The 27,204-nt window shown below is 38.4% G+C and overlaps 2 protein-coding genes across 8 annotated transcripts in view; one reads left to right on the top strand and one right to left on the bottom strand.

The window, feature by feature from the left end:
- On the top strand, positions 384 to 24,657 carry CRBN (cereblon). Its single transcript, XM_005669735.3, has 11 exons — positions 384 to 533; positions 3,859 to 3,971; positions 4,580 to 4,782; positions 5,614 to 5,763; positions 10,117 to 10,276; positions 17,689 to 17,751; positions 18,882 to 18,966; positions 19,624 to 19,739; positions 20,237 to 20,301; positions 21,119 to 21,250; positions 23,020 to 24,657. Exons 1-11 carry the CDS (start codon positions 467 to 469, stop codon positions 23,198 to 23,200), a joined length of 1,335 nt encoding a protein of 444 aa, XP_005669792.2. The 5' UTR covers positions 384 to 466; the 3' UTR covers positions 23,201 to 24,657.
- Positions 22,106 to 27,204, bottom strand: part of TRNT1 (tRNA nucleotidyl transferase 1) — an 88,220-nt gene continuing 83,121 nt past the window's right edge. For all 7 annotated transcript variants that reach the window (XM_021069269.1, XM_021069271.1, XM_021069267.1 and 4 more), the window contains exons 7-8: positions 26,606 to 26,859; positions 22,106 to 26,406 (exon numbers count right to left, since the gene is read on the bottom strand). In XM_021069269.1, coding sequence (XP_020924928.1) covers positions 26,158 to 26,406; positions 26,606 to 26,859 — 503 coding nt within the window. In that variant the 3' untranslated portion in view covers positions 22,106 to 26,157. The remainder of the gene's footprint in view (positions 26,407 to 26,605; positions 26,860 to 27,204) is intronic.

Below are 27,204 nucleotides of genomic sequence, written 5' to 3'. Positions count from 1 at the left end.
TATGTGGAAACGACTTAAGATTGTTGAAAAGAAAACCAGCTATGACCCAACCGCCCTCGGAATAATTGGTGCATTTTTCCAGTCTTCATTTATATTGTTTTTATTTTGAGAACTGGAGCTAATGCTGTATAAACTGCTCTTTGCTCCCCGCCCCCCTCGTTAAGAGCGAGAGACTGAAGAATCTGAGCCTGTTTCCCCACGTGTGAGATGTGTGAGGGGTTGGAACAGGAGAGGAGTCTGTGCCCTGAGCGGCGGGCACCCAGTCCCCGATGGCGGTGGCCACCGCGCGCAGTCCCAGGAGGGACAGCCCCGCGGTGCCTTTCCAGGCCAGGCGGCGCGCTGCCTGCCCCACAGGCGCCGCCAGGGGGCGCTGTAGCCCGGGGCGCGGCGGCAGCAGCGCGGCGCGGACCCTCCCCCGGCTGCAGGGGAGCCGCCCTGTCCCAGGCTCCTCCGCGGGTAAACAGACATGGCCGGCGAGGGGGATCCGCAGGACGCTGCGCACGACATGGGCAATCACCTGCCGCTCCTACCTGGTAACCGCCTGGGGCCGGTTCCGGTCTGAGGGAGGGAGCGAGGCCCGAGCCACAGGGGGCGCGGCGGAGCCGGCAAGGTGGGCGGCGGGTGCGGAGCCGGTGGGACCGCGCCTGGAAGCGGCCGCTCCTCAGGCCGCCGGCCCGCAACAGAGTCACGGTGCTTCTCCCCGGCTCGGTCCCCGGTGTGGGGATTAGCGTTCGGGTGGCACGGAAGGGGGTTGCCTCTCCATCCTTCTTGGGTCCAGAACTTAGCTCGGATGAAATGGTCTGAAACTTGGTGTGGGAGAAGGGGGACTGGGGCACTTCGGCAGCCAAGACTTTTCCTGGACTTCTCCCCTTTGGTAAGAGTGACAGCTGACATGTATTAAGTGCTTAGCACGTCATCGACCCTGCAGTAAGCGCTCTGCAGGTGTTTCTCCGTTTAATCCTCCCCACATCACTTTTCTCAGCCCAATTTGGTTGCTGAGAAATGGATTGGCAGATCAGTTCATTGACTTGCCCAAGGTCACAGTTGCACAGCCAGGACTCTCATCCGAATCTGTAAGTCAGCGTAGCCCGGGTTTCTTAACCACTTCACTGCCCAGACGGTAATTGGTCTGTTTTTTGACGTGTAGTCCAAGCACACGGTAGAGTACGCTTAATTAGAGATACTTAGGCCAGTGATGTTGAACTCAGTTTTCTCTTTCCTGTATGTTTTGGGAATGTTTAGACAGTAGCCTTATGTCCGAATACTGGGCAGGAAAAAAAGCATGGAACAATTGTACCGTCATGACATGGAATGCTCTAGACAAGAGGTGCTTCCTAAGAGGTCTGTCAGCCAAACTGAGACTATTAGCTCAGTCCCTTCACTGTGTGCCAGGAAGTGTGTTAGGTGTCCTGGAGATTAAAAGAGGCATGATGCACAGCCCAGTATTTGAGGTTTATCATCTCTGTGAGGCTTCTGAAAACATAATAATCAGGAGGCCATTGATTTAGGCCAGGTAAGTAAAGGCTGTTACAGGTCCATGAGAGAGAGGGATTAGGGAAAACCCTGTGAGGTTAACTGGAGACATCCAAAAGTGTATAATTTAGGCTAGGCTTGCAGAAGAGAAGGCCTGGAGAGCAGGTTGGGTTGGAGTGTTGGGAAGCTTGCATCTCTTGTTGGGGGGATTGGGAGTTTTTCCCCACAGGTTGCAGAGAAACATTTGTGTTTTTCAGATCTAAGGGAAGCTATGCTTAGAGGATTATTTTGCCCAGTAGGGGTGGCATGGATTGGAGGAAGAGACTGAAGGTCTGCCCACCATAGAGGAGGGATGTTTTCCTTAGCAATAAATCAGGATTAGGGTCAGTGGTCCATCCTGAAGCAGCCTGGCAGAATTGAATTTGACTGAAGAGCTGAGCTATTTTTTCAGAGACATGAGCCCATCTCTGTCAGTGTCAAATCCAATGTGTCAGGGAAGATGCTGATGTTCTATTGGCATCTACATGGTGTTCCTGCATGAGATGAGTCATCAGACTTCACCCTGGTAGCTCTCAACAGTCAGTGTTTTGTTAGAAAAAACAGGGAGTGAGAGGGCTCAGGGGTGTCAATATATTGATAATGCTTTTGTAAATCATGTGTTTTTGTTTTTTTTTTAAGAAACATTGCATTGTCCATACATCCCTGTAGTATAGGTTGTTTTGAAGAGTAATCCCCATCAAGTGCTAAGGAAATAGCTTAACATTTAAGATTCAAAGAAGCTGTCCCAGACAGATAAAACATCAATAGATAAAACAGCCGAGTAGGGGAAAATCGGTTTCTGCCATGTATATGAGAAAGGCTGCTTTATATAAGGAGATCATTTAGAGACTAGAAGCAAGAACATTGAAAAATCTCAATTGTAAAATTATGAATTCTAGCTTTGAGCTCAAAGTTGATCTTTTAAACTTTGTGTTACGGAGCGGTAAAGTATCAAAGTGCCTAGTGAAAGCTACACTGTCAGCGTTGTAAATACAAGGAAGTAGATTCAGAATATTCTTGTCATCAGTTAAAGTTTTCTTTGTTATCTCTTGTTGAAATTTCTTTGTTCTTAGGAACATTTTATCGAGGTGTTAAATAATTCAGCATTTGAATTTAAGTAGAAATAATTATATTATTCTCTTAAACAAGGCCTTATAAGAATTAGTGGAAAGTCCGAGGCAGTTGCCATATTGAAAAACATTTGTATTTTTTTGTCAGGGACCTAACTGGAGGTGATTTGATTTAAATAATGATATGCTCAAAGGAAAATGACTATTTTGTAAAGACATTTTGTCTACTTAGAAATTTATTTGGGGCCTGTCTCCCTTCTTCCTTCCTTCCTCTCTTCTCTAGAAACTCTTTAAATGTTTGAATGAAATTTAGCAATTGTCTTGTTTATGCCTATCATTTTTCAGATGAGGAAACTAAGGTTTAATCAAGTGAGATGACTTGTCTAAAGTTTCATTATTAGTTCCTAGCAAAGGAGAAGAGATAAACCTTCATGCATAAAAAGTTCAAATAATGTATGCAAGTAGTGCCCCTTCAAAGAGGCAGAACACAATCCCTACCCCTTGGGTATGGGTTGTGCATAGTGATTTGCTTCTAAAAGAGTACAATGTGGAAAGAAGAAAAAAGTATCTGTCTAGTGGAGAAAACCTGACAAACACTACCTCACCCAGATTATCATGGTCAACATCAGCAGTTACAAGCCCCGTTGCTAGTGTGCTAGAATGTCACTCCTCTGGGCTTCCTCCCCTAAAGGAGAGCCATTCTCCAAAATACCTGACCAGTAGTGCTCAAAACTATCAAGGCCATCACAAAGCAGGAAAGTCTGTGAGACTGTCTCAGGCCAGAAGAGACATGACAACTAAATGTAATGTGGTGTCTGGATGGGATCCTGGAACAGAAAAAAGAGTATTGGTAAACACTAAGGAAATCTAAATAAAATGTGCTTAGTTGATGGTAATGTGCCAGTGCTGCTTCCTTGGTTATGACAAATGTACTATACTAATATAAGACATTAACTATGGGGGAAATGGATGGGGGAACTCTCTGTACTACTAACTTTGAAACTTTTCTGCAAGTCTTAAACTATTCTAAAATTAAAGGTTGATTTTAAAAAGAATAGTTTTTGGCAGAGCCCAGCCCAAACCCCAACCCTCTGGCTGCCTCTTCATAGTGCTGTCGAGATTCTCAAATGTGTGTGGTGTTTACAAGAACCCTCTTCCCAAAGGCCCAGAATCCTCAAGAAGGAATTAAGTATTTGGAAGGGAACATAGCTTTGACATTTTCATGCCTCTGCTTTGTTTTGTTTTATTTTTTTCTTACACTATTTTACTTTTACAGCAGAGGATGAGGAAGAAGATGAGATTGAAATGGAAGTTGAAGACCAGGATAGCAAAGAACCCAAGAAACCAAACATCATCAATTTTGACACCAGTCTGCCCACATCACATACAGTATGTCATTTCCTACCAGATCTAGGATGATAGATATGTACATTTAACTGTAGACAAAAGTTCCTGAAAACAAATGACTGCTTTTAGCATTACTGGATATTACAGTAGAAACTGTGGATGAGGATGTGGGCTCTTTGCCAATAGATAAACAGTCTTGGCTATAATTTTAAACAGTTTGATAACTATGTCTGTGACTGGTTTGATACTGTGTCTGTCACTGCCGCTCTCTTTATGTCTTTACTAGTAATGGAGCTACTGAAGTACTTACTCCCTGTACCCCTGGGTTCCAGAGTGTTATTTAACATACTAGCATGTTACACTAACCATTTATGCTCTTTGGATGCAGAGATATTTAGCTTAGTTAAAATCAAGTATTTTGAACTTTAAAAAAATTCTCTTGAATTTCTTTGTGAAAAATCTTCACCAAAAATTGGAAATTCTACTTCTAAGAGTCAAAAATAGATTTTCATATGGCTGGCTGATAGACCAAGTTAATTTTTGAGATATTTGTACCCTTTATGTTTCTTTATGCTAGTTTGCTCTTCAGTCAGTTTAGCCTGTGTTTTTGTTCCATATTTGCTGACAGTGTACCTATTTGTGTCCTGTAGTATCTGGGCTCTGACATGGAGGAATTTCACGGCAGGACTCTGCACGACGATGACAGCTGTCAGGTGATTCCAGTGCTGCCACAGGTGATGATGATTCTGATTCCTGGGCAGACTCTGCCTCTTCAGCTCTTCAGTCCCCAAGAAGTCAGTATGGTGCGGAATTTAATTCAGAAGGATAGAACCTTTGCAGTTCTCGCATACAGGTAAAACCTTAGAGAGAACTGACTTGGGACACTCTTTCTATCGCAGTCACAGCAGAGGTCAGTGTCAAAGCCAGAAGTGAATACTGTTTTGCAAGCATAGGAAATGGGACAAGGATGTGAAGTAAAACACTTGGATGAAAAGTTTGAAAGTGCAAGTTGGAATATTTTGTTACAGTCATTACCATCTAAATCAGGCTTTTACTTTCACACACACTTGAAGTTTCTGGTATTTGAAAGTTTTAAGATCATTAATATTTAATGGAAAACATTTCTAGAATTTTTTTTTTAAAGAATGGTCCTTATTTAAAGAGAAAGAAGGCTTTTACATTGCAATGTAAAGGATTACTTTTACAAAGGAGTGACTAGATATTTCTCTATCTCAGAATTCTTAAGTTGTCCTCTTACAGACTAGTGGTAAATTGAACCTGAATTTCAAGTTTCCCGTGACATCTAGAGGAAGTCGGCATAGAGGCAGGAAATCAATACAGGAAGTTCCCAGCCCTATACCATGCTGCTGCAAAGTGGCACAGATGATGGTCTGCTGAATGAAAACTAGACATTGGTTTGGGAAATGAGAGTTCAAACCCTTATCAGTCCTAGCTCATTTTCATTGATTAGAAATCTGTTCTTTGACTAATGTGGTCTAACTGAACTTCCTGAAGCCTCTCTATACAGCTCAATTCCCTGTGTGATTTTAAAATGAATACAATGAAATAGCTTTACAGTGAGATCCAATTGCTATAAATTGCTTTCCTATATGTATTACTTTCATCAGCTTCTAATATTTAAAAAGTGTTCAAAACTGTTTCCTTTTAAAATTTACCTTGTAAGTAATGTACAGGAAAGGGAAGCACAGTTTGGAACAACAGCAGAGATATACGCTTATCGAGAAGAACAGGATTTCGGAATTGAAATTGTGAAAGTGAAAGCAATAGGAAGACAAAGATTCAAAGTCCTTGAAATCAGGACACAGTCAGACGGGTAAGAAACACTATTGTCTTAAAGCTCCTCAAACATCATGAAATGAAATGGTTTTCTTCTATTTTTTTCTGTTCTGCTGACCCTTCACGTTTGGTAAGTTAAACACTTGAGTTCCAATCTTCCCTCCCATCCCTAGAGATGATTTTTCGATGATTTCCAGGTGATGCTAATGTCCCTCCAGGTTTGAGAACAGTAGTGTAAACCCAGCAAGCAGTGACATTGGGAGCACAGATTCTTTGGGATTAAAGACCTCTCCAGATTGAAAAGGGGTAGAAGGCAGAACCTGGGAACCTGCATGGCCCTCCTGTGCATGGAGAGCTGCAGTGCTCGCACCTGCCGCCCACCCTGCCTGAGCCATGAAGCCGTTTACACTGAAGCCGTTGCCCTTCTCCAGTGCGAATGTTACATCACCCTTAAATGTGTTAGGTACACAATAAGTGATCAGTAATTGAATGTTGTCTCTGTACCTCACACAATGTAGAAGTTCTCTGAGTGTTCTGTGTTAGCATTTACCATTTTGACATGGCTTTCATGATTAGAGCTTTTTTCACAAGTTTAAGGGCTACATCTTTTAAAAAATCCACTCACCTTTTACTTTATCTCTTAAAAACAACAACAGAAACCCCAAACCACAGAGCATTTGTCCTGAACACAGCATGTTACCTTATGGGAGTGGTTCTCAGCTCTGGCACGTAAAAATCAGCAGTGAAGTCTTAGAAAGATCCAGATTCTTGGGTCCCCCCAACCCTAGGGCATCGGTGGCTCATCTGTAGCCAGAGTTGAAAATCTTGTCGGATGTCTGTGTTACATAGGTAACATCTTCTGAACACATGGGCATTCAGAGGGTTTTTTTAAGATTTAGAAAAGAATGTGAGCCGCATGAGGGCACTGACTTTTTGTTCTGTTCACATAGTGGGCATTCATAAACAGTGCTGATTCTGAAAATACCAATGGGTCAGCCATCCTTTGGGGCTAGAGAGAGCATAAAAGAATGAGGAACCAGGTGCCAGAGCCTTCAGGGGTTTTCAGTGCTTCCCCCTGTGATTCCCACAGAACGTTTGCTGCACACACTGTCACAGCATTGAACCCAGTGTACTGTCATCATAGGATTATGTGTCTGTCCCCCTCAAGAGGTGACCTACTCAGGACAGTGACTGATACTTTTCTATGTTCTAAGTACCATCAATGTGACATGAATGAATGAATGAAAACACATACCCCTGAGGGCTCTGTGTTGGGGCAGTTTGCAAGCTGTTTTGTTGTCATGGATTTTACTATCAGTTCCATTTTTTAAAGTATTTTCTATCCTTATGCTTAGAAAATTTTGAATATTTGTGAATTTTGTATTCCAGAAAACAAAATGGCAAATTGACTTGGGGAAAAGTATATTTCTGAGACTGTCTCCACAATCAGTGACTTTTGATTGTGGAACACTAGTCTGAACACAAGATGGCAGTAGACCCCTAACTCTGAAAACAAGGCAAGGGATACGCATTTGACTCTAGTTGAGATTGGTGTCCACCTGATGGGTTGGAAAAGATTCGGAAAGGGCACCCTCTCTGTAGTAGTCCTTAGCCCTACCATGGCTTCTCCCAAAAGTGAGCTTGTCTTAATTAAAAGACCTACATGGAATGAGTTCTCTGGCTGCACTGCCTTGCTAGTCCTTTAACTACCTTCAATGGAAATGGTGAAATGGAAGAAACTATGAAGATAATCTAGCTCAAGCTCCTCTTTTTTCAAGTAAGGAAACTAAGTGCTAGAGAGGTAATTTGCCTCTGGTCATGCAACTAGGGGGCAGCAGCTGGTTGGGTTTAAGTCTACAACTTGCAAACCAGTAGTCTTCCCACTAAACCCAATATCCTCCCAGAATTCCTCCATCATACATTTGCAGCTCAGGCCAGTTTCCTTTTCTCTGTAATGTAGAACCAGGTCAGTCATTTGTCTTTTCCCTAAATGACCCTTTGTATATGAAAAGTAGACTTCTTCCTTCTAATCTTATCCAAATTGAGTCTTTGGCATCTTCTGAACACATGAAAAGTTTTTTTGAAAATTAATTTAAAAAGTAGAAGTGTATCATTGAGTCATCTTCAGAAATTCCTGAGTATTGGGAGTTCCCATTGTGGTGCAGCAGAAACAAATCTGACTAGTATCCATGAAGATGAGGATTCGATCCCTGGCTCCTTGCTCAGTGGTTTGGGTCTCTGGCGTTGCCATGAGCTGTGGTGTAGGTTGCAGACACGGCTCAGATCCCCCCGTTGCTGTGGCGATGGTGTAGGCTGGCAGCTGTAGCTCTGATTTGACCCCTAGACTTGGACCTACCATATGCTGCAGGTTCAGCCCTAAAAAGCAAAAAAAAAAAAAAAAAAAAATTCTGAGTATTTCCTACATGTAGAAAGGAAGAGTAGATTACTACTCTCTTTGGAGTTACAAAAGACATCCTCTTACCTGTCATAATTAAGACAAATAATTGTAAGTCAAAAAGATTAATTAATTAAAACTGGAAATCATACAAATGTATATACATTTATACCTTAAACATTTAATTTTAACTTAAAATGTATAAATGTTCATTCATATTACATTTGATGGAAAGACAGGGTACTGTCTTGGAGCTGAATTTGCAAATTAGGAAATGGCATTAGTCTTTCTTGCATAAACCATTTTCATTCTGAATCATACATCTTCATTTTATACTTGTAGTTTTTCTTTAAGGAGAGATTCTGAGGGTACTCACAACGCAGTTTGAGCTACAGAATCCTTCCAGATTTGTGCACTGTTTTTCCTGCTATCAGAATTGTCTGAACCTAGTTTGAAAACATTTTTAGGGGTACAATGTACTATTCATGGAGCAGTTTTAATTTTGTACTCATATTTTATTGGTTGCTATAATATTTATATGAATTATGTTACTGTAGTCAACAAAACAACTGCTATAAATAGATTGGGAGGAAATAAATCTAGCTTATGTTAAAACCAAAACTTGGCTGCTCGGAGAAGAACCAGCATGTGTGCAGCAGACCCTGGCGGGCTTCACAGAAGGAACAGAGAGCAGGGCTTTACTCTGAGGCATTTCAGACAGACAGCCTGTGTACAGACCAATTATTAAAAGTGATCACTAAGCTGATTTTTTTAGTAGCATTCTTCTTTTTATCATAATAAAATGTTATGTACTCGGTGGGTAAAACACAATTCTTAATTCAGTTACTTTTGTTTTTAATGAACTCTAATAACGTAAGAACATTTGGACCTAGTTTGAAAATAACCAAATTTATTTTGCCATTTTCCAAAGTCACATAGACATAAATTTGAGCTTGCAGGAAGGAATTGAAATTAGTGGAGTGAGTCTGTTATTGAATTAAACCTGCATATTTTCTGACATGTGTATCTATTTTAATTTAATAAGTCAGCAGAAGTATCAAAATGTCATAATTTTTTGTGGGTTGAGACAGTGGTTACAATGAAAGACCGCTTTATAATTGTTAAGCCTGATTAATAATGAAGCAGAGACTCATAATGTATTTCACTTTGTCATTCTGACATGTTTTATTCCAGCATTTGGATGTGCTTATTCCTTCTGCATCTGAAATGCTATACTAGGAGACTCAGCGCCTCCTAAGTCAATGGCTCTTGGATACAACCTTCCTCTTGGCATTAATTCGGGATAAGATGTTTGCGATTATGATATTCTCAAGTAGCATTCTGGAATGATGACTTTACTATCATAAGAGTTTAAACAAATTTTAATTAAAAAAAAGTTAATATGAGTATTTTGATTCTTTGCGTATTCAGGTAAATATTTAGAATGAGAAAAGGAATGCACACAGAAATAAGACTATCTATAATTCTCTAGTTTTATCTAAACTTAGCCATGTCAGTGGATTCTGGAATTTCTTTCTTTCTTTACCGACTTGTCAGGTGAGGTGATTTATGAGAAGAGGTAGATGTGAGAATCAGGCAGTATAAAGAAATGGGGTGAGGCAAGGGGTGGAGTGTCTAAGAATGTCTGAGAAATTAATTTAGAAGTATCAACATCCTCAGTAGGAGTTGGTATATTGATTTTTTAACCTTTATTTATAGAATCTATATAATCTGAAATATAAAAACCTCTATTCCCATTCCACAGTGAGATAAAAAATCTTAGGTTATCTTTGGCTTTGACTTTGGTGTGATTTATGGATTATAGTATTTTCTGAAAATTTCTTGTATCCTTAATATCAGCATTTGCTGAATATGTTTTAAAAAGAAAACTTTGAAAAACTTAATATTTAAAATTACCTGTAATGTTTAGAAACTTAATAGTTGGAGTTAGTTTATCTTAAAAATGAACACCATGCCTGGTTCTCTTTGTTTTAGAATCCAGCAAGCTAAAGTGCAAATTCTTCCTGAATGTGTGTTGCCTTCAACCATGTCTGCAGTTCAGTTAGAATCCCTCAATAAGTGCCAGATATTTCCTTCAAAACCTGTCTCATGGGAAGACCAGTGTTCATATAAATGGTGGCAGAAATACCAGAAGGTGAGAAACTAATTTTTTATGCATCTTCAAAAACGAAGACAGGTTGTTTTTTTCCTGTTTTAAGAAAGAAACACAAACAGCACTCTTGATTCATTCCCCAGACACCTTCTGGGCAGTACTGTAGCTGCATTTGATCTTAGTTAAGCTTCTGAAAATTTCATGGGCAGCTGTTTATGTAAAAGCAGTTTGCAAAACTAGTAAAATGTTAAGAATACTGTTAAAATGTCCCAGCTTATGCCCGTAAGTTATGTATTCATTAATAACTTGTGGTGTTAAATTCTACAGGAATCTCTTCCTAAGCTACGGCTCCTGTGTCATAAACACGTTACCTTAAAGAGTTTGGGGAGCACATGCTAGCAGTAGAGTACGTTTTGCTTCTTCAGGACTTGCGAAAGAGCTTTTTTGCTGTCTTTCTGTACAGCACTATCAGCATCACAAAAATTGGCTTGAGACTAAGTCCTTTTTAAAAGTATTGCTAGGGCATTAATTCTTGTGTATATCCTTTTAGCTAGGTGATTCTTTCTCTTAGAAAAAATACTCATGAACATGGTATGTACTCACTTGTGAGATAGATCAGTTTTGAGTATTAAATAATTGTTAATGTTTATGATTTCTGCCTAGAGGAAAAAATTTACTAGTTTCTAAATGTAGAATAAATCAGCCATTTGAGACTTATCTTTTTAAAATATGGAAAGGCAATTTACATAGTAACCTGAAAAATCCTGGGCTAATCATCCCTTATTCTTTGTCAAGTAGAGTAGAGAAGGTTTTAATTTTGATGCAAAATAACATAGGATCCTAATTTGATGTAAATAGTATATGTTATTCATAATAGCGTCTCATACACTAGCCACTATACCACCCCTTTTAAAGGTCTTACAGTAAGATACAGTTTTCGGGGAGAGCTTTGTGGAGGATGGATAGTTGATAGGCATTGGGGCTGTAACTGGGTTTCTGTAGGCTTCTTGGTCTTACTTTGTTTCATCTGACCAGTCTATGGCATGATAGAGCATGGTTTAATTAGTGTTCCTAAAGAGGTTCTGATGAGGAAGTTTAATTAGACTGCTTTCAGTTTCCCAAGCATGAAACTAAAATTTTTGAAAATTTAGTAATATTGATACTGCCTTAAGTTTACAGTAAGCTTTGTATAGCTCTGTAGTACTTATGTTTTCAAACATGTTACAGACACTTTAAATATACTTTGAGTCTTGTTTAACAGAACAGTGGAAGGTTTTGCTGTCATAGTCATCTTCAGTGTGACTTGTAGTAAGTATGTGGCAGCTCTTTTGGTACCGGGATACGTGAAATGGTTTCTGAATGTGTTGGGTTGTTTAGTGTCTAGTAGTGAGTCTGATACTGGGTGGTCCTGAGCTGTTCTGTGACTGTGTAACTGCATCAAGGTGCTGCCTGCCTAGCCTCTCAGTACTTAGATAGCTCTGTATTTCAGTCACTGGATATTTTTCCAGGAGGTACTAACTATTTTGATTTACATAATAGTTCTTCCACACCAAGATTTTTTTGTTAAAAATTCTTAACCGTTTAAAAATCCTAAGTTAACTATGTGCACAGTTCTAAGCACTGAGTGAGAGTGATCAGAGTTAATTCCTGCCTTGGGTGATCTGGATGACTGGTTCTGTCTTCTCTCTGCAGGATCTTGTCATCCTAAACCTGAACTTGGATTAAGCTAATGAAGCTTTTTAAATTTAATTTTTTGTGTGAATTACTGATTGAATTCTTCCTACTATGTGGTTAAAACACCTCACCTTGTTCATGTTGAATTCAGAATTAGGCTTTTGCAGCTGTGTTGTCACTGGCTCAGCAAGAGCAATGAAAGACATGTTTATTTGGAACCAGAACATCTGACCTTTCCCTGTTGTCTTATTTCTCCAGTAATTCTGGGCTCCCAAACATTAGTCCTCAGTTCTCTTCATATTCAGAATTGCCAAGAGCTAAACAGAAGGAATGCAAGAGTCATAAAAGGTACTGAGGAATGAGAGAGTTATAAAATAAAATACAGAAGCCTTCATTCCATGTGTTTTTCAGATTGTTCAAGGGATTCCCTTGCATAAACCTTAAGTAGAGTTTCTTAGGTTCTGAAATTTGGATCTAGGTCCCTAGGCTAAGACAAATTTCTAGGTGACCTATTTTGGACTCCAGATGCCCTGAAGAGTCTGTTCTGCTTCAGAGACCATGGAGAGCCATTCTGCACTGTGGGAGTTGGAAGGGAGGGCAGATAGCACTGGTGGGAGCTCCCCATGCCCTGGGCCTTCTTAGTGGGTCATCCTGTTGCACCTCTAGCTAGACACTCGCTGGTGTCATAGCGCTTGTCTTCAGTCAGATCTGGGGTCAGGTCAGCCCTGTATTCAGAATTGATTCACATCTGACTCAGTCTCCCACCACGGGCTGATGCAGTGCATGTTGTATCTCCACGTCTGAGAAGTGGTTAACGTGGGAGAATCGGGAGATGCTCAGTTGATTCTTAAGCTCACTCACACTGACCTGGTTGCCACACAGTGTCCACCAGAAAAATCACTTAAACGTCTAGGAGTGCAGTCTTTCTGACATGTATTCAGTTAACCTTGAAACTGTGTGCACACACTACTCTTAACATTTGCCACTGAAACTAAACAATCCAGATGACAAAACTATTTAGGCTTCTGTTGTCTTCCATTCTAACAGGGAGTGTTAGAGAAGATGTCCCTAATGATTAAGGAGTTAGGCCAGTACAATCAGCAGACACTCTTCTTAAACCCACTTCTGTCTGGAAACCTTCATTCTTTAATCCAATCTTTGAAACTAATATTTCCTTATTTCCTTTCCTATCACAGTGCCTTTCTCTCTTCACTGGATTTACTGTAGTGCAATTCTCTCAAAGTGAGGAAATTGCTCTTTAACCTACTTGAAGTAGAGTGTAAATGTTTCTAAGTACTCTCCCTGTTTGCCCAGACTGGCTACTTGTTCATTTATAAAGGCTGTTTCTGGTCATCAGAAAACAGTTGAGTATGAAATGTAAAAAGAAAGCACACGTGGGGACGTATTAAGAAAGTGATGGTTGCTCATCTTTCTCCTCTTTGCTAAATTGATAAGCCTGGTCACTCTTGCATCTTGTTTAGAGCCTGGAGGAAGTGAGCACCAATTCAGGGGGTCAGGGCCCTCAAGTGTGGGTTCACAGGTTAGTTTCTAAGTCTTCTTCCAGAGTTGCTTTCTGAAAATAAAGATAAAACATTCTTATTTCTTTCCTTTTTCTTACTTAGAAGGATACAAACTGTCCTGCACCTTCTTCTGTCTTAAGAGTATAGGAGAGCTTTCTGTATTTGTTTTTGGGACCCTCCTGCCTTCTTTTTAAAGCTGCATGGTGCTCTGTAGTATGGATTCATTGTAACTAATATCACCAGTCCCCTCTGGGTGGCACACCAGCAGGGAATGTTGTGTACAGATGACCTTTCACACAGGTAGATGTGGCAGATTTTGAGATGTGGGATTATTGGATGTCAGGGCAGCTGCATTTGTAATGCTGACAGGTATTTTCAAAGTACCTCCCTAAGGAAGTTGTTCCTATTTGTACTCTGTTATCAGTGTTTCTCCAAGGCTTTCCACACCGTGTAGTATCCAACTTAAAATACTTGCTGGTCTGATAAATGAATTTACAGTGTCTTGTTGGAGGTTTAATTTGAATTTCTCTGAGTGTCGATGAGGTGTGACATTTTGTATTTAAGAAAAATTCATATTTCCTTTAGTAGGAGTTGGCCTCATATTCCTTGCCTTTCGTTGATTGCTCAGAGTTCTTTACGCATTAGGAAGCTCATCCTTTTGTTTGGAATTAATAGGTTCCAAAGATTTTCTTTGGTTTGTCATTTTTGTCTTTTAACTTTGTTTTTGGTGTGCTGTCGCTAACAGAAGGATTTTTTTAAAAATCCTTCTGTATTCTAAAGCATAGCTAGAAATACTTCCCTGTGCAAAGGAATTCTTTAATAAGAGTGAAAAATGTAATCTTTCACTTTTGATTTTATTGTTTTCAATATCAGAATTTAAGCATTGGCTCATGTGTGGTTTATCCTGGTATGAATTCAACGTTGCTTTTTCCCGGGTAGCTCCCCATTGTTCTTTTATCAGTTTCTGATAGGCTCATGTTCTCCCTCACTGGGGTGCCCCCTTACTATAGACAAAATTCATTTTTTTTTTTTATATGATCTGTCTCTTTATGCACCACCAAGATACTCTTAGGACTGCTGACAGTTTGTAATTTTCTAAATAAGAATGTGGCTAGTAACCCCCTCACAGCTGTTCTCTTTTCAAAGGCCATTTGGCTGCTATTCTTTATTAACTTTTCCACATGCACATTAGAATCTCTTTTTGCCTTGTTTCAGAATAATAATAGTAGCAGTAAGAGCAATAGTATTTGTTGCCTGTTTTTATGTTGAGGAGAAAAGTCTTAAAATCTTAGGCTGTGTGTAGTCAGGGACTTCTTCAAACAGTAGTGATTTCCTTGGCCTACATGTTAAGCTTATCGTTGTCTCTCTGCCATCATGAGCTTATAAGCCTTACGATCAAGAAAAAGCTCACCATTCCATTCCAGTTCTTAGAAGCAAGTAGGATTTGGTAAATGAAGGAAGGAAACAAAAACTGGTAGCTTTGAAATTACTTGGATAAATGGTTTTTATCATTTACATTGCTGACTGTGATAGGATTTAATACAGTGAATGACCACCTTTGGTCACTCTGTAAACCATCAGTAACAATTTACTATTCACACTTGGCCTTTCACATTACTCTTCCACATTCACTGCACTTCCAAGAACGCTTAAGTGGTGTTTTACATTTTTTGAACATTCTACATTGTTAGGAGGCAAGGCTGAAGCTATAGTTATGAGGCTTAAAAATGGAAGAATGTGACGGATTACCTCCAGGTAACAGATTCATTTTAAGGGCCTTTCTGCCTGCTTTTAGTAGTAATTCCCAGAGCAAATGCTACTTCACTGGAGAATCAGTCATTGGTCCCTTTTAAGCACCTAACTTTTTAACTTTTGGCTAGTATTAAAATTTTCTTGAAGTATAGCCCTTTCATGAAGTAAATCATGTTGTTGATATACTTGAAGAATGCCTGTAAATTGCTGGGACTTATCATCAGTATTACCCAGAAATAAGATGGGACTTTCCTACTGTGTCAGAAATCTAAATGGAACTCTTAAATTTGAGGACATTGGAGTGGCTAAATTTTAGCATTTCAGTAAAAGCTATCTGATCTTTTCTGGTTTGCTTCTCTTTGGTTTGTATAGTTGACTGTATAAATCACATCACAAATATTAAGGGTGTAGGAAGCACATTTAATTGATTTGTAAATAGAACTGTAGAGTCAGAGTCATCCTGATAAAGAATTTTAGAGGCTGCCTCACTTTGAAACACAGGAACAGAGACCTGAAACTGCAGCTTATTCACATTCACCAAGCCTGGGCTTGGCAGAATAGATGGTCATGACCCTGACCCGGGGCCTTCCCCTTCACATCCTATTCTCTGTATAGCATAATGTTATATTTATACATATATAATGTAACATTTATATGATTACATTTATGTAACACATACTGTATATAATAATATATAAATAATGTATGTATATATATTGTTTAAATGTACATACTTTAAATTTCCTTTTATCTTGATGGGGTACCAAATAAAATTGCATGTTTTTGTGTTACAAAGGCTGTTATTTTGATATGTAAAGTATTTATTAATGACTGAATTGGGAGTAGGCAAGTCGTTAAGTCATCCACGCTGAAGCTTCACTGGATCCCTGTCACTTTGTGATCCTAAGCATACCTCTAGAAAGTAACTTCCCCACTAAAACGTAAGGTCCACAGGGCAATGACTTTAGTCTTTTGTTGTGGTTTTGATTGTTGGTATACACCAAATGCATAAAAATAGTGCCCAATTCATACTAGGTACTCAAAATATTTGTTGAATACTTGATGAGTAGAGTCAGACCCCTTGAATGTACTTCCTAGACACTCCCCATGGTGACCTTGGGCAAGTGTCCTTCTCTGCCTGTTTCCTTACCTTGAAAAGGGGATGATAATACTCCCCAACCTTATCAAATTCTTGTTAAGACATGTAAAGTGGTTGCCATTACTATGAATATTCAGTTAACTGATGGACCATTAGTAGCATTTTTTATTCTGTACTGGACTGTGACAAAAATCCCTAGTAGGATTAGTTTTTGGTCTTAAAAGAACTGATTGGAGACTAGTCTGACTCCTCAGGCTTAGACAACTACCTGAGCATCCCAGACCATCTTTGGGTACCTTCAGACATAAGAATTATATTGAGCAAAATTCTTTAATAAGAATCCATTGGTGTGAGCTATAACCCACAACTTTCGGAACAAGTCTGTCATCAAGTGCAAAGAATTTTTTTTTTAATTATTTGTAGACAACTTGGACGTTCCCTTGAAAGGCAGCTCCATACCAAGCATCTCTAATGTTAGCTCCAGACCTTCTCTTTAGCATCCTGGCCCTGGACAGTGAAAGTTCTGTTTCCAGCCATCATAGAAGAGTAACCATTACTATCTCATCTTAGATTCTAGTCATCTTCTAGTAGAGGTGGAATGATTGTGGGGGAGTAGGGAGTGGGCTCCCCGTGTATTGGTTAGTTCATAACCACCAGCTAAGACCCCCAAGTCCCCTGTACGCATGCCGTGTACCCATGTTCTCCATCTCATACCACTCGGTCTTGCAGGTACTCGTGGAGTTCCCTCTGCTTTGTTAAAGGTTATTTTGCCTGTCTCATTCCACTCATGGTCCTTTCTGATCTACTGTACTCCTTTCCCACCCAGTTTCACTTATCATGCCCTCTGTCAATTAACAGCTCGTGTGCAAAATTAGAAGTATTTCTACATATGTAGGTTTCATTTACTGAGAAAAATGTGATCATTCTTCATATTCTGTGGGTTTGATATGCCTTGTTCTTTGGTCTAGTACAGAGTATTCTCTAATATTCTACTGTGTTTATTGTTGATAGACAGGTTGTTTCCAGTTTGTTGCTGTTAACAGCATGACTGCAAGTGCCTCTTTTCAGTGGTATTTTTGTGTCCTTTTGAACACTTCCCTTTCCAGATTTTCTTGGTGGTTTTTACACAACTATTCTTCCAGATGAGCCCTAAATTATGCTTCTAAATTCCAATCTCATTGGTATTGCACTGAATATATACTCTAAGGACTGGTATCTTAATTATTGAGTTTTCTCAGTAATACTGAAATTCTATAGGAATTTAAATAAAAACATCACTGTCAAATGTAGTAGATTATCATGTTACGGGATAACCTGCAAAAAGTCTTTTTCTGGGTCAAGACCATTTTTCAAATGCAGTTCCTTCCATTGATTCTATGGTGTTTAAGTGACTTTTTTTCTGTTTCCAGAGAAAGTTTCATTGTGCAAATTTGACTTCATGGCCTCGCTGGCTGTATTCTTTATATGATGCTGTAAGTAATTTACCTTAAACTTTTTGCTTCCAGGGAAGCCATGTCATAATTAAGGGTTATTAGAACAAAACATGGGCTTTCATACCTAGTGCTATTTTATTTTTGGAACGAATGCCATTTATTACATTTAAATGGAACAAGCAATCATACTGCTAGTGAGACTTGGCTTTTTTTGGTTCATAGTGTTTTCATTTTCCCCCAGTTTATAGTGGCCTCTGTCTTAAGGGCAAAATATTGAGGTGTTTGAGGATTTACTACGCATTTGAAGTGACAGTTTGATTTAGAAAAATAGAGAATTGTTGTGTAACAGTGTTTTTTTTTTCCCATTTTTTTTCTTAAACAAGTATATTAACTCCTATTTCTTGAACCCTAGTGTATTGATTTATGCATCCACCAATGTTTTTGCAGCTCAAATTTGTATATTAGGCATCTTGACATCTTGAAAAATTCATTAAGATGCTGTTGGAATAGTTCAGAGAATCTGGGCTTTAGACACAAAGACTGTGTTCAGTTTGATTTCTATTTTTCTGTGGTTTGGGGCAAATGACTTGATCATCTGTAAAATGGGGATAATGGTAGTTATTGTCTGGGATGGAGTGTTAGTCTTTCCCTCAGTTGCCCTGCCCATAGGTCCAGAGTCCTGGGGAAACTGAACATGTGAGCACTTGCCATATGGGCCACAATGAAGAAACAAGAGTTCGCTCTGCCCTTCAGCAGCCTTCACGTGAACAGTAGAGAGGAATATTTTTTGTATACACTTATGAAAAGATAGTAAGTAAGCACTCTTATGTAGTAAATAGGTTGTCAAGTAAGGTATGTAGGTATTGTAAGTACAGGACCAAGTCAGAAAAGGCCTCCTGGAAAGGCAAAGGAGAGGCCAGTTCCAAGTGCCCAAGGACAGAGCAGGTGCTCGAGATGGCCAGACCATGGGAGGAGAGGCCTGGAAGGCCAGCTTAGTTGGGGCTATGATTATTTCTGCATACAAAAACAGACATACTTAAACTGGGAGGTTTACTAGGTAGTGATGACTTAAAGTGCTACTGATATATTAAGTTTAGTGAGTTGAAAAGCTGACAGTAAAGTGTACAAAGTCTGTGTGCCTTATTATGGCTACTTTTGTTTCAAACAAGGAAACCTTAATGGATAGAATTAAGAAACAGCTACGTGAATGGGATGAAAATCTAAAAGAGGATTCTCTTCCTTCAAATCCAATAGGTAATGTAAAATCAGCTTCCTTCCTGTGACCTATGATGTCTTAATAAAAGAAATTTTATATATTTTCTATTTAATGAAACCAAAAATTTTCATTTTTTAAATATAAGTATTCTTAAAAGCATACACATTACTTTTGCTTTCATGCAATTGTACCCCCCCAAAAAAAAAAACAAAAAAAGTATTTTTTACTACTCTGAGGCCTCCCGTTTTAGGTAAGGTTTTCATAAAAGGGTCAGATTACAATAAATGGCTTACATCCCAAAACACTGAATGTAAAGACTCTCCTTTTCCTGTTCTTTTAGGTGCCTTTAAAAGTGACTCCAGTTACAGGACCTTGTACTTTATGTACATAGAATCTCTGTATCAGTTAGGTACAGCTTTGATATTTTAGTGACTGCTAACATGTTTCATTTCAGGTTTAATTTTAAAATGACATTTACTGAAATAAGTATGGCAGAAGTTACATTTTAGACCTTCCTAAGTATATATACTTAAGAGCAGATATATCTTAGTATTATTTATAATTGTATGAAATGTGTTGAGAACCCTGTATAGAAGGGCTTATCTGAAAAGGACATTGTCTTATTCATAAGTTAACTGATACTTAACTGCTTTGTAAGTTTAAAGCTTGAAAAAACCCACCATGTCTTTTTTAAGATTTTTCTTACAGAGTAGCTGCTTGTCTTCCTATCGATGATGTATTAAGAATTCAGCTCCTTAAAATTGGCAGTGCCATCCAGCGACTTCGCTGTGAACTAGACATCATGAACAAAGTGAGTAAGGCACATGTGCCTGTGATGCCCATGTTCAGTCTGGAGCACTAGGCTGCACTGTCGGAGCCAACAGCTCTCTGTAGGATCTAGTCGTGTGGTCATGCAGTTTGAGAACTAATTTGCCCATCATGGATTGCATTAAAAGTATTTTGAAGGATTATTTTAATCTTTTATTTGGGATCATGCAGACCAAAACTAGAACTTTTTTGCATTTTCCTCAAATATGAATATATACCTTTGTGTGATCGTCATTTAGACTTTCCAAACCCTTGATTTCCACATGGAATATCTGTGGTTATTGTAAGATATGTTTGGCACTGTTTCTCTCTCCCAGAAGGTCATTAGTTTTGTAAGTGATTAGGTGTCAGATCTCAGAATGTTTTTCTTGTTCCATCTTTTAAAAGCATGTTTTTGAATAGTTGGAAAATATGATATTCATTCAGAAGCACCAATATCTTGGAGAATTTCCCCCACTAATTTTCGCTTAAATTTTTTAGTGTACATCTCTTTGCTGTAAACAATGTCAAGAAACAGAAATAACAACCAAAAATGAAATATTCAGGTGAGTCTTCATTACATTTTTAGTATACATCTGAATATATCTCCCAGCTGTCTTAACAGAATTAGAGTCAAGACTGTATTTCCATTCTCCCTATATTTCTCTCCATTAAATTCCAAATTCTCAGCAAATGAAATGTGGGGAATTGACTGAATGTTGGGTAAGACATTCTTCCTGACTGGGTATCTAGAGCAACAGCAGATAAGTGAGTGGTGATTATTCCTAAGTAATGTGCATGGTAATGTAACACAGGTGAGCAATCCTTTTTCCCCAGTCCTTGTTGAAAATCTGTCAGTTACAGAGTATCTTCTTAGTACTTAAGGACCAAGCATGATTGCCTCAGGCATTATAGTTTCACTCAAATACCAGTTTTTGCCCATAGAGCCAAAGATAAAGTAGAGCATGCTTCTGACATGTACTGATGGTGATAGAACAGTGTTTGAAAATTATTTTATGACAAAGTCGCCATGAATCACAAGGTAAGGGAGCTGCTGTTTGCAAAGTACTCACGTGCCCAGGGATGACCATGCAGAACCTTTTCATTGACTCCCATGCTCAGATTCCTTTAGGGCAAGTTGAGCCCCATATATTTTACAATGTATATCTTGATGAAGGTGTTAAACACTAGTACTGCTTTCCTTGTAGTCATCATGGAAAATATTCAGACCAAATAAAACAGCTGACTGCCAACCTCTTGTTAGTTTTGACTTACTTAAAAGGTTAAAAACTATAGCTCTCATAACTTCATTATTTGGTGAACTTTTAAAATAACATTTTTTTTAAATTTTGACTTATCCTCTTTGCTGACTCTCTGTTCTAGTTTATCTTTATGTGGGCCGATGGCAGCTTACGTGAATCCTCATGGATATGTGCATGAGACGCTTACCGTGTATAAGGCCTCCAACTTGAATCTGATAGGTCGTCCTTCAACAGAGCACAGCTGGTTTCCTGGGTAATGTGGTGGCCTTAGGGTTTTTTTTTTTTTTTGGGGGGGGGGGTCCTTGCCTTAATTGGACAATAAAACCACAAGTCCTAATAAGCAGACTTGTGAAAATTATACTCAGAAATGGACAGTGAAGTGGATAATTCTATTTAAATGTTCTTTCATGGATGGCTAGAAACAGCTATTTTTGCATGGTCTCAATGGATGAAATGTCGGGGGGAAGAAGGTGGCAACCATAGTTCCCCTCAAATTAACTATAGTTAACCCACGTTCATTTCATTTTCCTGTCAGCTTGTGAAAATCAACTGTTTTATGGCCCAGTAAAACCACAGTTGATCGCTTCTTGGCCTTTTGGCTAAGATCAAGTGTAGTGTCTGTTCTTATCAGTTTAATATCTGATACATCCTCCATCCAAGGACAATATATTAAATGGATTTTTGGAACTAGGAGATGGAATAGGAGCTTGCTCCGTCCACTCCAGGCATCGACCTGGTATTGCAGTACTTCCAGGAACAGTGCACCCCCTTCAGGGAAAATTAAAAAATAAACCAAAAAAACCACAGATGACCCTTGAACAACATAGGTTTGAACTGTCAGGGTTCACTTACAGGCAGATATGTTTCAATAGTAAAATACTTTAGCCCTGCATGGTCTGATTGGTTGAATCGTCAGATGCAGAGGAACTACAGATATGAGGGCTGGCTATAAATTATAGGTGGACTAACCACTGTGGTGGTCAAGGGTCCACTGGGTATCTGCACCATATACCGTAAATAGTAAAGCTAGAAAATGTTACCCAACCAGTCATAGACACAAAACATGCACAAATCATGCTGGTTTTCTAATTTGCAAGTGTAGCTTTTCTTTTTTTTTTTTTTTTTTTGCTTTAGCCCAGTGGCCTTTGAAATATGACCAACACTATACCACCTGAGAACTTGTTAGATTCCTTCAGCCATATTTGCAGGAACCTTTTTATGAGTCCAAATACTGGCTCAGCCTTTTTATTGTGAAAGAAGCAAGCCAAGTCAGGATTAGTGATTATACTTGCTATTCTGGACCTAGAACCATATCACTTGGACTGTCCAGTCCTATTTGATACCCTTAAGGACTAAAACCAAAATTAACTTGTTAGTATAAATATTAAATGTGGGCTATATCAAGGGGAAAAGTAAGGAAATGGTTGCAATTACATGGTTTGGGGTTTTGGTTTTTTTCCTCTGTAATGCCATGGCTTGTATTTTTCTTAAAATTATCTAGCAAAATCATTCTTATTTTAGAAGAGCAGTCCTTAAATTTTATATGAGAAATACACTTGTCTCCCCCCTAGTTTTACCTCACACAGAAATGTATATTTCTACAGGTGGTTGCTGTTTTTTAACTGGAATACAAAACAACAAAGAAAACACAGGTGCAATTTAGAATGTAGTTTCCACGATCAGCAGTCTGTATAAAGAAATCCATATTAATAAGATTCTTTTTTTCTTTCTTGGCATTGAAGAAAAATTCAAGCATAGCTTAACAGCACAATCAAGTTACTTTTATTTATAAAGACTGGAGCCATTACCATGAAGAACCACACACATTAGAAAATCTTTTTGTGAGGTTTGTTTCGTGGAATTGTACAGATCAAGGGACTGTACAAATCAAAGCTCAGAGTATTTCTACTCTCCCACCTTTAGAATTTAGCTATAAGCTTTGTCTTCCTAACAGGTTTATATGCTGATAGGCTGGAATACAGGATGTATTTCCTTACCTGATGCCTTTCCTTAACTTTGTAGGTATGCTTGGACCATTGCTCAGTGTAAGATCTGTGCGAGCCATATTGGATGGAAGTTTACAGCCACCAAGAAAGACATGTCACCTCAAAAATTCTGGGGTTTGACTCGATCTGCTCTGTTGCCCACAATCCCAGACACTGAAGATGACATAAGCCCAGACAAAGTAATACTCTGCTTATAAACAAATATGCTAGAGATAGTTATTTAACAAATGGATATTCTAACATCAGATCTGCTTTGGATATTACTGCTTTTGATGCATACCTAAGTAAAAGGCAACATTACTTGGAAGGTTGCAGTTTCTTAGTCAAACAGTATTTGAAGATTTAAACTAAAATATACTATTGAAGAGGATGAGAAACAGTCTAGAATACTTGGTTTTTAGGAATGTCTACTTTAGTAGCTTGGTGCCATTATCCTGTGGTGTCTGATATGCCTGGTAGCATGTCACCAGTAGTAAGAAGGGGTTTATCATTTGATCCTGACACCTGGAACAAAGTTTGGATCAGTGCTCCAAACAGCGGAAGTTCCAAAAGCAAGGGGTGCCAAGCACAGGTACCTATTCCTTTTTGAAAGAGGCAAGGCAATGTACATTATTTTAAAAGGGCTTTGTTCATTTTGATTTTCTTTAGTTCCCGAGATACTGATTTGTAAATTTTGAAAATATTAAAAGAGTTATAATATTCGGTTTGAGCCCCAAAATAAAATTTTCAGTTCCTAACATGTTTGTTAGTGAAAAATAGCATTTTGTGTATTTGTTCACTATTTGTTTGGTTATTGTCCCAAAGTGTAATTGGAATATAAACTACTATGGAGCACAGATGCTAGGACATGTCCCCTTCATACACCTGGATGTATAATTTATTTTATAGGCTGTTTTGTTCAGTGTAAATTGAAGAAACTCTAAGTACATTTTAAGAGCAAAAATAAAACATGTTCTTTGCTTAAATAATGTAAAATATCTACTCATAAGCAGATAATTTAGGTGTAAGAAATAGTTTTTAAGATAAAGTTCCAGGCGGATTGATTTGCCACCTACCTCTTTGCTTAAACATTCAAGGGTTTATGGGCTCATTTCACATTTGTGTGATGTGGATGTCATTCACTGCTTTACCTAATTCACTGAGAAAAGTTCAGCTAATCAGGTACGTGTATGCAGCCAAAAATGAACTGTTAAGTTTATGTTTTAATTTATCAATATTTTGTCTTTTTCCAAACATGCAATGGTTCTGATTGCCTAGATTGGAAACCTCAATTTTGTATCATGTTGCATATTTATGTAAAGGGAGTAAATGAAAAGCAACTCAAGAACACTGTCCATTGTTTAGCATATACCCTAGCCACACTTGCTATGCCCCAGACGGTAATTTCTTTCTAACCTTTACTTATTACAACTAATAATAATCTTGGTTTCTTTATGGCTTTACTATTTGTTCATATGGTCTTACACTGAACTAAAACTTCCTCTAAAGGGATTCCAGGGAGTTCTTTGCAGTAGCATGGCACATATTTTCACATATCTAAACCGGGTGTAGTGAAGGACCATTGCTTTTACACTTGTCCCCTGAAGAGTGCTATCTCAGAATGTTCTATATTATTTACTGACACTTGCAAATAAAATTTTCTGGTAAATAAAAACATGCATCTAATACTATTTTAATACATAAACAAAACCTGACTGCTGAAAGAGCTGAATGTACATACGTCTATATATACTAGTAGGGATTCAACAATGCTGGGTTCAAATATATATCTTAATAGTACTAAAATATTTGTGTATTTCAAAATATGTGTGTGTGTGTGTGTGTGTGTGTGTATATATATATATTATCTTTTTTTTTGTCTTTTCTAGGGCTGCTCCTGCAGCATATGGAGGTTCCCAGGCTAGAGGTCAAATCGGAGCTGTAGCCTCCGGCCTATGCCAGAGCCACAGCAACTCGGGATCCGAGCCACGTCTGCAACCTACACCACAGCTCATGGCAACACTGGATCCGTAACCCGCTGAGCAAGGCCAGGGATAGAACCTGCAACCTCATGGTTCCTAGTCGGATTCGTTAACCACTGAGCCACCACGGGAACTCCTCAAAATATATTACTGATCTGTGTATAGTCGTTTCTGAGGCTCCCTTTCTTGCAACATAACCTCACACTTTTTTCATACTTCCTCTTATCTGGGCTTTAACAGAAATATGCTTTGCAAAACCACTTTTTGCCCACAGCGCACAAAGATGCTGTGACTGGCTACGGAGAAAGGAAAATCGATTATAAAATATGAGAATATAGCAGCTGAAATAGACCATACTTGCCATACACCTCTTCACCCACTGACAGCAGATGGGCTCAAATCTTTAAAGAGCAAATGTAGGCCATAAGCTTTTTCTTAAAGTGACAAGAGTACTATTACTATGTCTGGCACCTGATATATAGTGTCAGATACCACCTTTATCTTACAGTTCCAAAGGAAATGTTTATTAAAATAACAGGCTCCCAGGCTTAGCAGGAAAAAAGAAAATCATTGTGATGGAGAAAAAAGTATCAACAACAAACTAAAATCCAGCTTTCCTGAACAAGTCCTGAATGTAGGAATGACAGCCACCTGGGACACAGCTGATCTTCATATTTTACAAATGGTATTTTATGCAAATTTGTTATTTTCTTTGCAGGCAAATGTTTGTTCTGGAGATTAGATAAGCTGACACCTATCATTACACAATCATTATATAAAGTTAACCAAGTTATTTCAATTGCAAATATTAAGCATTTTTTTCTTCTTAGGATCAGTCTTAGTACTGCCCTATGCAAAAACAAAAAACCAAATTTAAAGTCTTAATTTTTTAAAAAAGCCTGGACAGACAGGAGAAGCCAACTGTACTTTTCTCAGTAGTAACTATTTGTAAAGAATTACAAGGTTCAGTGATATAAATCAGACTAAGAGGAGGTAGACTTTAGTGCCCGAAATATAATTTATTTCATAAAATAAGACATTTATTCTTCTGAATAGATCCTCGAAGCTGGTTTTTTGGTTTGTTTTTTTGTTTTTGCTACATATTCAAATCTCTTAATTGTCACTAAGGAGGGGGCAAAAAAACTAAGCTTACCAAACATTTTCTACTTTTTAGTGGCCAGTTCTCATCAATTTTACGTCTTCTTTATGTAACTTAAAAGTTCATCTTTTTCCATTTGGTAACCACTTTTCTTCCACTGTTCTCTCAACTGTTGTAAGAGAGCCCCAATTTCTTTTCCGGAAGAAATGCCCACTTTTCTGATGTCATGGCCACTTACAGGAAATGGAGGAATGGACCATTGCTGCATCTCCTTCAGAAGACAGTGCTCTCCTTGGTACTTGAGGAGCTCACATACACGAGCAGTTGCATCAGATTCTCTACACTAAGGGCCAAAATCAAACATTTAGTTTCACTAAACATTTATCACACTTGCTAGTGATCTTATCCTAAAATTTAAATAAATGCTTGATGTGAAATTTTTCACTTAAAATAAATGAATTTCACATAATACAGTGTGGGTCTTAGATTTCTACAGTTAGTAAAGATGGATTATATTCTAACCACACCTAGAATATACTTACATCTATGATAAAGTCTTGATAGGGTTTCAGTGGTTCTGAACTGTCTTTTGCTTTAATTAAATCCTTCCTGTTTTTAACTATAAATAAACCAAGATTCTTCTCTTCTTTTGAAATCTTCAACCTCAGATCCAATTTTGTGACATCATCCTGTACTCTGAATAATGAGGTTAAGAGAGTCATTGGCTTTGGTGAAAAACCTTCAACATTTTTACTGACTTTGTTAAATTCTTCTAAACTTGCATTGGCAGGTAATCCTGTAGAAACAAAAGCATTTTTCACTCATACTTAGAGTGGATAAACTTAATAAGAAAACACTCCTAAACTAAGCCAAACACTGGTTACATCTACAGAAAGGCCATCACTAGGACTCATTATTGGCCTAGTCTGACTGATGCTCCATCTAACAGGTGAACCAATGACATGCTGTTGCTGTCCTCCCACATCACTCTCAAAATCCCTTGTGAATATTAATTATAGATCCTACTGAACCATTTATTTGTACAAGTCAAGTCTTCTTCTAAGTGCTTAACATGTATTAACTAACTCACTGAAGCTCCCAGTCCTTCCATTAGATAGATGCTATTTTTTTCATAACCCTT

Source organism: Sus scrofa, chromosome 13, assembly GCF_000003025.6.
Source record: "Sus scrofa isolate TJ Tabasco breed Duroc chromosome 13, Sscrofa11.1, whole genome shotgun sequence".
In the NCBI taxonomy this organism is placed as follows: Eukaryota; Metazoa; Chordata; class Mammalia; order Artiodactyla; family Suidae; genus Sus; species Sus scrofa.
The sequence above is the reverse complement of the archived record's forward strand: the minus strand, read 5'-3'. Positions and strand labels throughout refer to the sequence as shown.

Bases quoted from the DNA above. Each gene is read 5' to 3' on its own strand.
- CRBN (XM_005669735.3), top strand. From the start codon at position 467: ATGGCCGGCGAGGGGGATCCGCAGGACGCTGCGCACGACATGGGCAAT. The intron at 17,752-18,881 runs GTAAGTAATTTA...GTTTCAAACAAG, and splicing joins TGTATTCTTTATATGATGCT to GAAACCTTAATGGATAGAAT. The intron at 19,740-20,236 runs GTGAGTAAGGCA...TAAATTTTTTAG, and splicing joins AACTAGACATCATGAACAAA to TGTACATCTCTTTGCTGTAA.